At 37.7% G+C, this 15,405-nt stretch overlaps 1 protein-coding gene across 18 annotated transcripts in view; it reads right to left on the bottom strand.

The window, feature by feature from the left end:
* The window catches only part of LOC124110337 (neuron navigator 2-like), a 605,924-nt gene that overhangs the window by 123,557 nt on the left and 466,962 nt on the right, over positions 1-15,405 (bottom strand). For all 18 annotated transcript variants that reach the window (XM_048384120.1, XM_048384123.1, XM_048384126.1 and 15 more), the window contains one exon: positions 7,809-10,257. In XM_048384120.1, coding sequence (XP_048240077.1) covers positions 7,809-10,257 — 2,449 coding nt within the window. The remainder of the gene's footprint in view (positions 1-7,808; positions 10,258-15,405) is intronic.

The raw sequence follows: 15,405 nt of genomic DNA, 5'->3' as shown, positions 1-15,405 counted from the left end.
GGGAGATATATGTGATGAGTCCTGCCCTTCTCTCTCCCAATCACCCCTACTTAGGGGGAAATGTCCCAGGTGCTACTATACCCAATCACCCCTCCCTGTGCCAGCCTAATGGCCTCCAAGCTGGTTGCCATTACCAGGAAACCTTCAGGTTACATCAATTCACTGAGAAATGTGGCAAAACTATACCTTGTTCAGATTGTGAATGACAGCATGGGGTTACACAGTTTGGTTTAGTGGCAGTTCCTGGAGGGCCTGGCCAACACAACCACAGTATGGAAACAATTTTTCTAAGTCTTAACACATCTTGTTCTTTTTCTCTTGTGTTTCTGTTTCTGCAATGTTCATGATAGTACTGCATTTGAAGTAGCATGGTACTGACTATTTTTCACCTGATGAAGGAACAAGTATATACTCCGAAACGTTGTGTTCCTCAAAACAAAGAAGTCAACATCCATAAATTCTCTTCCTTATGTTACTGACTAGTAAAGTTTTCTATCATATCGAGAATTATACACAAGGAGTTACAATTTACGGAAATAATTGAATTTTGTCATGAACACCAAAATTGTCTGGTTAACTGAGGATTTTACAGTTAACATAAAGATCTTACTGTTTTGAATGTTTTTTTGAAAAGTATTAGTGTGAGTAAATTATTTCATGAAAAAGCATTTTAATGATCATATGGTGCATTTGCATCTTAAAGCTCAGTGAGAGAAGTACAGACTAGCATGGACTCCAACTCATGTTAGCCTGATTAATTATCTGAAGTGTTAATATCCCTGATGGCTGTGAAGTGAAATGCTAATTTGTAAAATTGCAACATTTGCAAATTGAAATCACTTTGCATTCTAATTCCTAGAATGCAGTTCAATCACAAACACAACATCACTGCAAGATGTCAGACCTGCAACTTGCAACTCTCAACCAACTATCTAATCTGTCAAGCATACTTATTTGTACATATGCTTCCTGAGAAGTAGCAAGATTGATATAACACAGAACCTACCTACAATCCCACAATCTCCTGAAATATACATGTGTCAATTTCAAACTTGACATAACTAACATCACAATCAAAATAATTTTGCATTTCAACAAAAACAAACTCTATTGCACGGAACAAGTCTAGCCCAAATAACCATAAAAACTCGGAGTTCCACTTACCGATTCCACAGACCTGAAGACAAAACCTGAGTGAACTCTGTGTGAAGGTCACGAACGATATATCCTCACACCTTCATGAGTATATCATTTCACGCTCATAGCTTGGTGATGTTTGGCATTAAAGCATCATGCTGACTTATCAAATAACATATCTCCATGCCCATGGCAAGTCAGTGTTTTTTGCAGTAGGAAGTGTTTATATACGTGGTAAAGGTGTGTGTATTTTTTGATGAACTATAACCTAGATAGTGATCTTGGTACCAGAACAAGTGGTGAAATCTGCTTCTTAGGGGGGAATCTGGACTCAAGTATTATTCCAGAAGGGGTGTTGGGTTGTATGGCATAGAAAGATATTGAGCCAATGTTGACATCATGCAAAGACAGTACATGTTACCCAATACTATCATATAATTTCCAAAACTCACAAAAAAAGAATTTTTAGATTTTCATTCTATTGGAACCATCCTAACCCTCCTTCTACATAATAAACTATTCCATGTTTGTTGCAAAGGACATATGTAATTTAACACCTGAGTGTAAACTGAATGTAAAAAAAACCAGGTGAAACTCCAATTATTTGAATGAATAACTTGAAAACTTTACTCTAAAAGATTTCTGAGCACTAATTGTGGTTCAAGCGAAGGAATTTTAAGTTCCACATGTCTTGTAAATTTTGCTAATTTTTTGGCAGGCGCAATGTACAAGCTTCCTGCTGTCAGACAGGGTGTACATGAACATCGTTTCTCGTTAAAAGCATCATTTCAAAGGCAGCGGAATCTCTTCAGAACTGACACACATGCACTAAGGTAGAACATCTGCTTAGCAAATATGGCTGCAAATTTACATCCCACACCTAGATCTACAATTCAGAGTAAAAAATCATCAACTTTATTTTTATCCCATACAAATGTCAGTATTCAAAAATAACAGCATTGACTCTCTTAGAGACATTTTCAAACTTTTGTGTTATAAATTTTCAAAATTAAAAATGATCAAACTTTTATAATTATTAAAAAATACAATATCTTGTGAATGTACAAGATGACTGTGAAGGTTTATTCTTTGAAATGACTGTAATGATAAACACAAAAGGGTTAAAACAGTTGTAGAATCACAAATATGCACACGTGGAAGGCGTGCTGCCATTTTTTAATCAAATCATAAAGGCGGCAAGGTTGGCCTGTTTGTTTCCGAGTTGTCTACAAATATCACGTCAAACTTAACATGTGCCAGAGACAGACACATTTAGTTTCACATCAGACATCTTGTGTAACTGTGTAACTTGAAGGATTTGCACAGCCTACAAACATATCAACTCCTGACTTTTTCTTGGCTGCCTTATTTGGTGGTTCCTAGCAACACACTGTCAACACACTGACAAACAGATCAACTAACATCCCATGTTTAAAATAATGTATCTGTCCAATAAAAACCATGGTAGTCAAACAATTCGAATACAATTTTGTTGCAGACCAATTCGATTTTATGCAAAGACTCAACACTAAGGATCAAATGTCTGTCTGATAGCAATGAAAGTTCAAGCATACAGTCTCGTTTATATTCAGAACAAAACAATGCACCAAGCTAATAAGAAACAACTTTCCACATAGTATATTGTTTGTCAGACTAGACAAACTGATAAACAGGTGGTTATGTAATCCAATATAGACAGAATCTTGAAAACAAGGTGTCCTTGCTATACTCTCCTACTCAGAATCCAAAAATGTTTCTTTATGCGTCTTCTTCATTAATGCCTAAAATACTTGTTCTGTGATAAATACATCAGGGCCACCTGCTCAGAATGTCTGTTGATCTTTGGATCACAGCCAAATTGTATCTATGACATTTATAGCCTGATATCAAGACTGTGATAGTATCTATAAGAAAAAGGTCAAGTAAATGTAAGGTTACATAACTAGATGAAAGGTTTCAGAAAACTTATCTCCCTTGATAGGGTTACTTCCCTTTATGTGGGGTTAAAATACCAGTTGAAAAAAATCCTTCACAATTACCTCCCTTGAATGACTTTCTCCCCTGGGCATAGGATGTGATGGCTGTTTCAAATTTTCATCCAAAATTAGCAGATACCAGAAACACAGATTACTCTGTCAATGTACTCCATGACCTAACCCTGAGTAAACAGTGGCTAGAAGTGTAGGAAAGGCACAGAAACACAATTTACCTTCTAACCAAATAAATGCTTAAACCCCTCAATCGTGACAGTAGACATATTTATAGCAATGTAAATCACTACACCTTTACAAGACTCTGTAGCAGAAATACAGATCTGCACATCTGTATTCGTTAACCTTTCAACCAGCACCTGACAGCTTAACTAATGACATGTTAACCCTTACAAATAACAGATGATGGTTCTGAACTGTGAATGTTTCAACACACAAAACAAGATATCTAACTTTTAATACATTAACATACATATCAGAGTGTACCTTACTTTCTGTAAATCTGTTAACATAAAATTCAAAAGAGATGTCAGAAATTGTTAACCCGTTAACCCTATCAAACCTCAGAAGACTTCCAGTATTCTGCTCCCCAAGGGGTCACCATAACCCCTTTTGCCCTATCTTTGACCCAAGTAGGGGACCCTTTCCACAAAGTGATCTCAGCCTTTGATTGTCGCAAGTCTATGTTAGTGAGTGAGTTGGGTTTAACGCCGCTTTTAACAGTATTACAGTTATATCGCGGCGTGTCAGTTTCATGTGGGAGGAAAGCCTGAAGTGATGCAGGTCTCAGATGTTTACCACTTCGGTGAAACCCACGAGCACGGGTATGGTGCTGACAAACCTAGAAACATAATCAGGGTAAACCAGGATTTGAACCCACAATCATAGGTTTCTGGTGTGCCCAAGGGATGCAACTCTGCACAGCAATTTGCGGCACCTTGGATGACTGGGCCACCCGTTCCCCCAAAATCTATGTTAAAGTATAAGGCCGCCCCTCATGCACATGGATCGAAATAATTAATAAATAAATCCTGTCCAATCACACACACGTTAAATTAACAATGAGTGAGTGAGTGAGTATGGTTTTACGCCACTTTTTGCAATGTTCCAGCAATATCATGGCGGGGGACACCAGAAAATAGGCTTCACACATTGTTCCCATGTCAGGAATCGAAAACCAGTCTTTGGCGTGACGAGCCAACGCCTTAACCACTAGGCTACCCCAACGCCCAATTTAAGAATGAAGTCTTGGTGAATTTAAAAAGGTCTGAGAGTCATATTGATTCCAATAGGAAGTAAAGACAAAGCAAATTTATACCAACAATAAGTAAATATTATCTCAGGAAAATTCAATCAACACTTCAGTGCAGGCACACTAAAATCCATAAAAGTAAAGATAACCTTCCTTGCCTCACTCTCTACTGTTGAAAATACATTAGTTAAGCCTACAACCTCCATCCACTGAACACACATTCTTTTTCATCTGAATAATCTTTGTTAAACTTTTGTCAAAAATAATACCTCTTTTAGAAGAAAATGTGAATTGAAAATGTTTTCATTTGCAAATGTGGTAATTATTTAAGCAATGAGATGTATTTTATATACGCACTCTTGAGAATCACTATAGCAAATTTGTTGCTAGGCAACGCAAGACAGTATTTCTTTGCACACTTAATTGACCATTCAGGGTTACCAGGCTGACGCACAGATCGACCAAAGATGAAAGGAATTTTTTGTTTGTTGTCTGTCAAAAGTGACAGATTTTCTTTATTCACATCACATTTTCTGTCCTACCTATGCGAGACTGTAATTATGAAAACTATGAGTGATATTTTTGACAGTAATAGGTAATTCACTTGCATGATACTGGCAGAGAGAGTGCTCCAAATCCATTACAAAATTAATTAGACGCAATATAGCACTGCTATTTCCTTGCGTTTTCCCGTAATCAACTTTGGCAATAATAGTTAGCACTACGTTGAGTATTGGGTTGGGTGAAAAGTCTGGCCGCGGCCAATTAAAACATGATTCAGTGTAGAATGAATCATGGGTGTGTTGGCATCGCTGAATTAAGCATGGAACAATTTATTACCAAATTTGTGCAACCATTTTTCATGAAATTTTGTAAATAATTTTGTAACCTGGACCATTTTTTCATTCAGACTTCCTAATATGAATTTTGATGTATCTCAGACTGAAAATACCACGTCTTTGTTTTCTCATCGCCAATGCATCAATAACTCATGAGTTACCTCCCCTGTTCCACAGCTGCCTCGAAGACCACGTTCAAGATGAAGTCTAATTACAACCATAAAAGGACATTTTTGGCCATGATGACCTTAAGAGAAAAGCCTTTATGCTATCATCAGCACTAAAAGTTCTAAAAACTCACCATGCAGTGACTAAACATTTGAGGACAGTCAAATAAATATACTTTGTAAAAAAACATCCAGGAAGTTTAAAAAGAAAGACGACAAATTCAAAAAGTGAAATTTAGAACTTCAAAATGAAATTTTCTTTAATCTGTTCACATCAGTGTCCATAAGAATTCACATGTGACTTCCTTCACAAATAATTAACAACATTCAAACTTTTTGTTCTTATTACAGGATTTGTCTTTTCTTCCATTAGAGGATGTGCTGAAAGCAATTGTTAATTTTTAATCTCACTGACTACAGAAAATGTTCCAATGAGAGTGTTGAGAAATGTAATTTAAAATGTTAATTACTGGTAAAATCGATCACAATTCAGTGCCAAAAATCACAGGCTTTGCCTCCAAGCTTGAAGTCACTGCTAAGGGACGTTTAGGTTGATTAGCATTTCTTAAACGAGACAAAGACAAAGAAATTCTTAAACAAGCTGATTTGAAACAAAATATGTTTCAAAAGAATCTGAAAATATGCTTTTAAAAATCTGGATGACATCTTCCATTAAAATCATATTTTTAAAATGTCAGATACAAATAAATACAATAAATAATACCTCAAATTATTCCTGCTGGTTTTTAATACATTATTAAGTGTTAGAAAAAGACGCCCCCATTGTGGATTTTTAAATTTAAACAGATTTTTTTATGGACCGTAATTGATAACTTGAATATGTCACTACGACCCGACGTTATGACCTGTCAATTATGACTGGTTAGGAGAAAAAAAACTGTTTTTCAAAATACTATAATAACTGTGCTAGAACCATTGGCAATAGCTGCCTTTAGCTATGAGTGTTTGTTTTAACAATACCATGAACGACACATAATTTTGCCAATGGCTGTTTTTGTCCTCATGTCAACATGAACTTTAAGAACTGGGCACAATTCAAGTATTATCAACATAAAATGAAGCTGTGCGAAAACCAATATTTTTGTATCAGTGCACAATTTCTTTGCACATTTTGGCATTTACTGGTTAAAAATGAGTGAGGAAAATTATGAAATAATATTGATTTTTACACATTTCTATCTTATATTTTCTTGTGTGTCTTATTTAATTTCTTTTTAGATTGTATATTTAATTCATACCTCAATTAAGCAAAGAGACAGGTTATTCTTTAGAATATATACAGCAGTTTACTTATGAGTTGGCAGCTTTTGACGCCAAAACTTCAAAGGAATTAAGCTTTTGATGTTTCAGAAACAGGAAATTACACATAAGCACTCTCAGGAAATTAATACCTAAAGTAGAATAATATTTTTCACATAATCAAAATATCTTCCTTTGTTAGGTTGTCAATTTCCGTCAGTACTTGGCCGTGTCAAAATATATTTTATCCCTCTTCAGTCAGTAATGTCTGAGGTCATCATTTACAGACTACCAGCGACTCAGGAGTGCTCTCCCTTTCATGGCATACAAATAAGGATTTTAAGACACTTCATTTAGTAGATCGCCTCCGATGGCCTCCACCAGTTGATGAATTAAATTGATCTGTACAATAAATTATTTAACTTTCTACAAAACAAAACAGTTACAAGTATCAAGATGGCAAAAAGGTTTAATATATACAATATATATGTTTTGTGACTGGTTGGATAGAATAACTAAGATGTTTAAGTGTCTATATTCTGTCAATTTTACCAAAAATCAAAGATGTCTTCAAATAAATGTGTCATAAACTTATCACGCTATTAACTGGTGTTATGTGTGACATCAGTGCCAGAACTCTGTTCAGTAAACTGGCTAACAAATGATTGTCAACGTCTGGGCCAAAATAATGTTAAAAGTAATAACCCCAAAATTAAAACAAAAAATTGAAATTTGAACTGATTTTTTAGTAGTTGATTATATCTTACCTATCAAGAAACATAACATAACCCTCCAGAAATTAAACATAAAAATTCATTATGGGCAGAAATCCACAGAATGGAACTATTAATCTGCTGTGACACTAAAATAAAGTCCTTGCCATCTTGTCTTTGGCTAAAGTCTTCTTGTCGGGATGAAATCAGTCCATACATCAGTCCATTGAAGTATATATACAGGAAACTACAGTTATAACAAACTCAAGTGGATCACTAATTTCAGTTCATTATAACCATAGTTCATTATAAGCCTATATACAACATCTATACAGCAAAAGTCTGGGACAAAAAATTAAGTTCGTAATATCCATCAGTCTGTTATAAGCGTGTTTGTTATAAACGTAGTTTCTGTATATTTATTTGTCATGCATAATGTAAATTCTTACCTGTCATCGTCTACGAGTCCACTACTCTTCTGCATACACTCCCGAACTGCCTGCATCCCTTCGCGGAAACGCTGTTGCAGACGCCGTGCATAGAGAGAGGCTCCGCCCTCACTCAGGTACCCACTCGCCCATTCTTCTCCTCGGTTGCTCTTCAGTATATCGCCATCAGACATATATCCTGAGACATAGTCGTAGGTGTCGATATCAGATCCATAGTCTGTGTCCGACACACTGGGACAGTTAGAATTAGTCCTCTTGATTTGCCCCGAGTAGTATTTTCCGTGATCAAATAGGGGCCGATTGACCCCAAGCCTACTGGGCGTACTTGCTGCGTACATGGTTGTCTGGGGCACTGAAATCCCTGGGATGTGGAAGTTACGGCTGGAAGACAGTCCTGAGTAGCCCGAGTAACCACGGAAATACCCATAAGGCAATGCACGCATTATAGGTGGCATTGGTTTGATGTCCATTGTCTCACCAGCATCATCAACAAATGTGGTTTCTTTTTCGGAAAAAGTAGTTTCCTTTCCTAGAGAATTCTTATTAATAGTTTCAGTTCGCACTTCAGTGTCAAAAGTTGTTTCAACCTTTTCACCATGCCGAGGCTGTACGACTGCGATATTATTTGCGGGCTTGCCGAGATGCGAGTTCAGCATTTTCACTCCAAGTTTGGGAGAGTTTGTAGTTGCACGGTCATGTGCGGCTAGGAGTTCCGAGGCAGGTGATTTCATGACTATGCTATCACAAGACGAGTGTCCACTTTGACTGGAAGGTGTAGAATCACTCGACACCTGCTCAGGAGTTCCCACTTGTGATGAAGTTGAAGAATGGATGCTATTACTACTGTTCTCCTTCATGGCTTCAGTCAGATACTTGGTTGGCGTTATCGTCCTTTGCAACACAGACAAATTCGTTTGCGTATTCCCATCTGCCTTTGTCACTGACCTTGTGGTTGGTGCCATGGCACATGTGGGTTTGACGACATTGACAGTCTGGGTCAAGGTCACTGACCCACTAGGACTTGGACTTACCATCTGACTCCTTGGTGACCTGTCCCCGCCCTTGAAGGTCGACAGATGACCCATCTGACTACCATGACTGGACTTGGGTGGTATGGTAATCTCGGCCATCACGTGAGCTGTTGCTCTTGGAACTGTAATACAGGGAGAGCTGTGCTCCGTTGTCCGACTCTGTTCATTCTTCCTAATCTGTTCCTGCCTCATGAGATCATATCTCTCGTTCTCCTGTCGTATATGCTCCTGTCGAATCTGTTCCTGTCGTATCTGTTCCTGACGGATTTGCTGTTCCTGAAGATTCACCCTTGGATGGTGCTCCCTCTGCATCAGAATTTGCTGTTGCTGCAGCTGTTGCTGGTCCAGGTTCTCCATCTGCTGTTGCCGCTGTTGCATCTGACTGAGACTCATCTGACTGATGGGGATGCTTGACAGGCTAGGGTAGCAACCCTCAGGAGTGGATGCTGGACTCTGGACCTTTGGTGAACCGGAAGATAGAGTCTTATGAGCATTCATTCCGGGGAGGCTGGCATAGAGGGACTTGCTATGTTGTGATGAAGAGGAGGAACCATTCTTGCGGTCCTCTTTACTTGATTTGGAGGATTTCCCTGAGGCAGACTTTGGAATGCCCGAACTTGGAGCAGGAATTTGTGATGACCCTGATGACTTTGAGGACTTTCCTGATTGGGAGGATGAAGACTTTGGAATTAAGCTGCCAATTTTTGTCCCCTTTTTTGAAGTAGGTGGGCTGGGCTGACACTCCTTGGGAGGCCCCTTTTCTGACTTAACACCCTTACCCTCTGTTTTCCGAACAGGAACTGGCGAATTTCGTGCCGAGGGATTGGGGGAAGGAGTCCGATTTTGTGACGAAGGTGAGGGTGTGTTACGTTTGCCTACATTTATATTACTATCAGGGGCTAGAGTATTAGCATTATCACGTTTCGTGCTAAATGCACGAGCCAAGGACTTTTTCCCGGTCTTTGCCGGGAGTTTAGGGCTGCTTGAGCCATTTGTTGTACTGCTACTAGCTCCTGCATCTGTGGAGCTCGAGCTCCGCGCACTGTATGATGATGTCTTAGAATCTGTGTCACTCCGTGAACTCGTACTTGTCGTACTAGTGTTACTAGTTTTGGAAGCACTTTTTACAACGCCACTTTTTCCTTTCTCTTTCTCTTTAGAATTGAAAAATTTAAATTTGTCCAACATAGAGTTCTTGTTATTTCCACTAGGTTTCGAAGGATTGCTCTTTGTTGAAGAAGTGGAACTAGTAGAGCTAGCACTCGTCCTATTGGACTGCTTCTCTGCAGTCGGCGTGGGTCGTCCCAAGGACCGCCCACCTGGTGTAGGAATACCAGATTGTGATGCACTACTTGGCGAAGTAGCTCGATGGGAAACCGAGTTGTTATTGTTATTCTTCGGACTCACCAAATTGGAACCTGGAACATAAAAAGATATTTATAACCACACTGGAAAGTTTATTACTTCAGATTGATAGAAAGACACATGAAAAAAAGGTTTCTCGTCAGAAGCTTAATTATTTTCAAAATACATCAATTACTATCAAAATACAGAGAACTTACAATTTTAACATATCCAAAATAATATTGTGAACATATCAACATCAAAACAAGATAACTGTACTTCAATCAATCTTGATATTTAACACAAATACTTTTTGTAAACAAGTAAGAGAGTCAGGACTAATAACACATTTGGCAAAATACCAGCAGTATCTTAGCAGAGGGCAAGAAGAATTGGCTTCACACTGTGCCCCATGTCGAGAATAGAACCCCATCAACAGTGGGCCAAGCCAACACCTTAACCATTGTGCTACAACCTCCTTTCTAAACAAGCATGAAGCCTTTACACATGTGTTTCATAACAAACAATGGGGGTGAACAGAGCTGTGAAGTCTTCAGAAAACACCAATAAATAAATAAACTTATACAGACCATTTTTTTATATGTTAAAGTTTATATGCTTTATATGCCTGATAAATTGTACATGCAATTTAGTTGAACCATATGAAATCATAATCAGTAGAATCCGAAAAAAAGCATATATACCGAACAAAGAAAGTTAGGGATATTTTGTTTGTTGTGAAGTATAAACACACAATTTCATATTTCGCATGAAATCAGGATATATACTTTTACAAATCATTCCCCAAATGAAGAAAGTATTCTTTTCTTATCCCATAGTGACCTAGAATTTCTTTTCATCAACACTCCACACACCATGAAAACAGAACCGCCTGTTATTTTATTTCCTGATCAATTGCCTCGTCAGTATCAAATCAGCTGATTCCTGCCTGTCAGAGTTGACAGCCCCACCTGCCCACAGTACTGGGAACATTCCCCTTTGACAGGTCGTTGATAGCAGAACTCTTTACACAGGAGTCAAGGAGCTCCCAGTCCTGTAATTAGCCACTTGATGCATGTTTTGGGCAGAATTAGCCACTTAAAGTGATAAGCCTTTTCTACAGCTGTCCAATCGGCTGCATCAGTTTTTGTCAGCGTGACAGGTAGGTGTCAATTTCATGTACACATGAGATGAAAGGGACAAGATAATTGTCCTGGTTGTTGAAAGTTGTCTGTTTCAGAGGACTTTTCACTTGGACTTTATATACACAGAAAATATTTTCTTATTGTAACTGGCACAATTGTTTTTACCTTTGTCACAATTTGTTAATATAAAAATATATACTTTTAGTCTTTGGTTGTTTATGAATTGTATGAAATATTACATATATTAATTAAAAAATCAAATTTATTTATTATCCTAATCTTTCATACAATAAAAAGAAAAATTTACCTAAAGCAATGAATTAATAATACCAAAAAGTAATAACAGTTAATCTGGCCTACTGCAAAATGACCTAGCCACCAACACACCTGTCCTAAACAGGTGAGAGAGGTCACAGGTTTATTAACAACATCAACATCAACATCAACATTACTGCCCAATACCTCTGGACACCACATACACTCACAATACACGGCCACCACCAGTAAGCCCTGAACATGAGCCAGCAGCACCCATAATTACCTACCATTGTATGTATGTCAGTCAAAATTGACGACTGGAATACACGTCTTGTCAAATGTTGACACTTGACTGAGGCATGGATAGAATGTCAAACTTTTTCATTAACCACTGACAAAAGATACATTTTCAGCCAAACCTAAGCCAAAATATCCTATTACCTTGAACATTGAAGACTAGTTTGTATGACAGATGTCACACTGAATATATGACGCAAACATCTGTTCTTTTCCTCAATATTCATAAATTCTTGTATCAATGTATAAATCAATACTCATGACCCCTTAACTAATATTTTCCTCTGTAAGGGACAAACAGTCGATGAGAAAAAACATCAAGGTTGGTTTTATGATCAGAGCAAATAAAACATGAAACTTTACACACTGTGATTTGACAGCTTAATAAGCCATAAAAGTGTCAGCTTCTATTGAAATGAGCGATCACATATTTCATGTACATTTCATAGACATCAACGACACCTTATCAACTCTGGATATATATGTTACCTTGTGTTGATTACAGGTGTGTTTGAGATCAACTGGGTGTTAAATTATGATGATGATGAATTGTTTCTAACTTGCAATCATTATGATGAAACACGACACGCTGTTATTGTTGCGTTTATTGTAATCAGTTTTATCACCCATCAAACAGAAGTGAGCTATTGCATGGTTACATTGATCCTGATAATACAGAACCATTGACTTGTGATAAGCAATGCACACTGTATTAATCATTCAAGTCAATAAATCCATCAAAATATTTTTTGTGATTTTTAAGTCATAACTCCTCTCTATTCCAACCTAGGATACTGACACAGGCTCTTTCAACGAAACACTTAACCCCTCAGTACAACAATAGATCAATTTCAGTTACCATTTCTCCAAAAACTTATAAACATTCACCTTGTCAGTTCCACAACGCCATATGCATAACTACAGTCCATATGGACTATTTATGAATAAATAAAAATGTTGTAATAAATTTCTGATAATAGATGCTTACCTAAGATACATATATATATATATATATAAATATACATACACACAGCCATACTAAACTTATGTCAGAAGAACTTCCAAATCCCAATTGGCAACCTAGTAATCTCATCCCATAACCTCTGTAATACGATTTCTGTTACCAAAAAACCTTACGGGGGCAGAGACCATTACACAATTTAAGAATTTGCTTCACGTAAAGGGAGATAATAGTATACACTGGGATTTAAATTATGGAAGCAGATTATGCCAAATCATTCACAGTCGCCTCAGGTTTGGCTGCAGCTATGTTAACGCAGATCAGTATAATAGACATATCTTTGATACAAAAACTTGTTCCTGTGGATATCACACCGAAGATGCTCTACACTTCTTTTTTGTGTGTACAAATTACTATGCTCTTCGAAATGAAATGTATTTTTACTAACAGGGTTATTCTTTACAAACAGTGCTATGCAGAAATTCGGATTTGAGTAATGAAGAGCAAATGCTAATATTAGATTCTATTCAACACTTTATATTAAAAACTGGCAGATTTTCAGTTAAATGATAGTTTAAAATAAAATGCAAATGGATTTATTATATGTACACATCTAGCTTGGCATGTACACTTCATTTGTTACATCTAACCTTCATTGATATATTTATTATAATATGTCCTATGTGTAATGGAGCGGTATTAACATGAGCGCTTTGCTTGTTTACCAATCTATTTTCACACTTTTGTGAAAATAAATATGTTTAAACCATACAAATTCTGTCATAATCCTTCAAAATCAACAATATTCATATTTTAAGTCAATAATTCTTTCATAATATACTAAATTTGCAATCCATTAATGAAATCATCATTGAAAAATCCAACATCCTCGACATCATACGTGGTCTGTTTGCTAATCCTTTTTCCATTTTGTAACGTTATGTAATGTAAAATCTGAACATTAATGGAAATAAAATACTGTTTAAATCATACGTGGTCAGACAATCAGATATAACAAAACAATATGCCTATCTCACCATGACATGACAGGCTCTGTCTAAAAAAAACCTCACCTGTTAATTCATTAAATATATGAGGAAATACTATATCCCAAGAGCCTTGTCTACAATTCTTTGATGATTACATCGGAAATATATGAGTCATAACTATAATAAATGTATCGATTGCTCTTAACCAACCATTTGTGATTGATTACGTTGCACTCTAAACAGCTGTCTTCCGGCTGTCATGTTAATATTTCACATGGGGAAATATAGTCTAATCTTTAACATAATCCATGCATTTCTTCAGTATTGGCTCTTGCCATGAGGGTGTAGATATTGATGTGGAAGAATATATGTAGGGAGGGGATGGTATCCTACTCCTTGTGTTGCTCTCATAGGAAGGGTGGTGCTCATATGGATGAGGAGCATGGGTGTTAGCGTTGTTGAGATGGGTGGTGCGAGGCGGATGGTGAACGATGATGGGAAGGATGATGGTATGAGGTGGTCTCTGGGGATGGGTGGTGTTGAGATGGGTGGTATGAGATGGATGGTGGAAGATGGGTGGGATGAGATGGTCTCTGGGGATGGGTGGTGTTGAGATGGGTGGTATGAGATGGATGGTGTTAAGATGGGTTGTATGAGATGGATGCTGGAAGACGGGTGGGATGAGATGGTCTCTGGGGATGGGTGGTGTTGAGATGGATGGTGGAGGATGGTGGAGGATGGGTGGGATGAGATGGTCTCAGGAGATGGGTGGTATTGAGATGGATGGTGGAGGATGGGTGGGATGAGATGGTCTCAGGAGATGGGTGGTGTTGAGATGGATGGTGGAGGATGGGTGGGATGAGATGGTCTCTCAAAATTGGTGGTGTTGGTATGGAAAGACTGACTGACTGAGTATGTTTTTACGCCGCTTTTAGCAATATTCCAGCAATATCACGGCGGGGGACACCAGAAATGGGCTTCACACATTGTACCCATGTCGGGAATCGAACCCGGGTCTTCGGCGTGACCAGCGAACGCTTTAACCACTAGGCTACCCGACCGCCCCGGTATGGAAAGAGGAAGATGGGTGGTGTGAGATGGTCTCTGGAGATGGGTGTGAAGGATGGGTGGTGTGAGATGGTCTCTCGAGATAATGGATAATGCTGAGTCAGCTACATCTCATCCCACCAAGTGTTATCAATAATTGCCTCTGTTCTCCCCCCATGGAGTTCTTTCAGTAAACTTCATCAAAAACAAAATATAATCAGTACGAATGCCTAAGCACAGCATTACATCAATAAAATTAAACTGGCTCAACGCAATTATCAAATATTAATTGTTTTATTTTAATGACATTGCACCCCAAGGTATGCATCAATTAAACCGATAAACATCCCTGATATAAGATGATGACAGTTACACATGACCATAAATGCACCTAACATAACCACCATTAACATGACATCATGTGCATATGCTAATGCTATTACATATTACATAACACACACAAAAGTACACAAAGGTAATCAACAATTGATGTCTCAATTGAAACTGACAACCACCTCCCCACAT

The sequence above is a fragment of the Haliotis rufescens genome, unplaced genomic scaffold (assembly GCF_023055435.1).
Source record: "Haliotis rufescens isolate VD_foot unplaced genomic scaffold, xgHalRufe1.0.p SCAF_5, whole genome shotgun sequence".
Lineage (NCBI taxonomy): Eukaryota > Metazoa > Mollusca > Gastropoda > Lepetellida > Haliotidae > Haliotis > Haliotis rufescens.
This window is presented reverse-complemented; position numbering and strand designations above follow the sequence as displayed.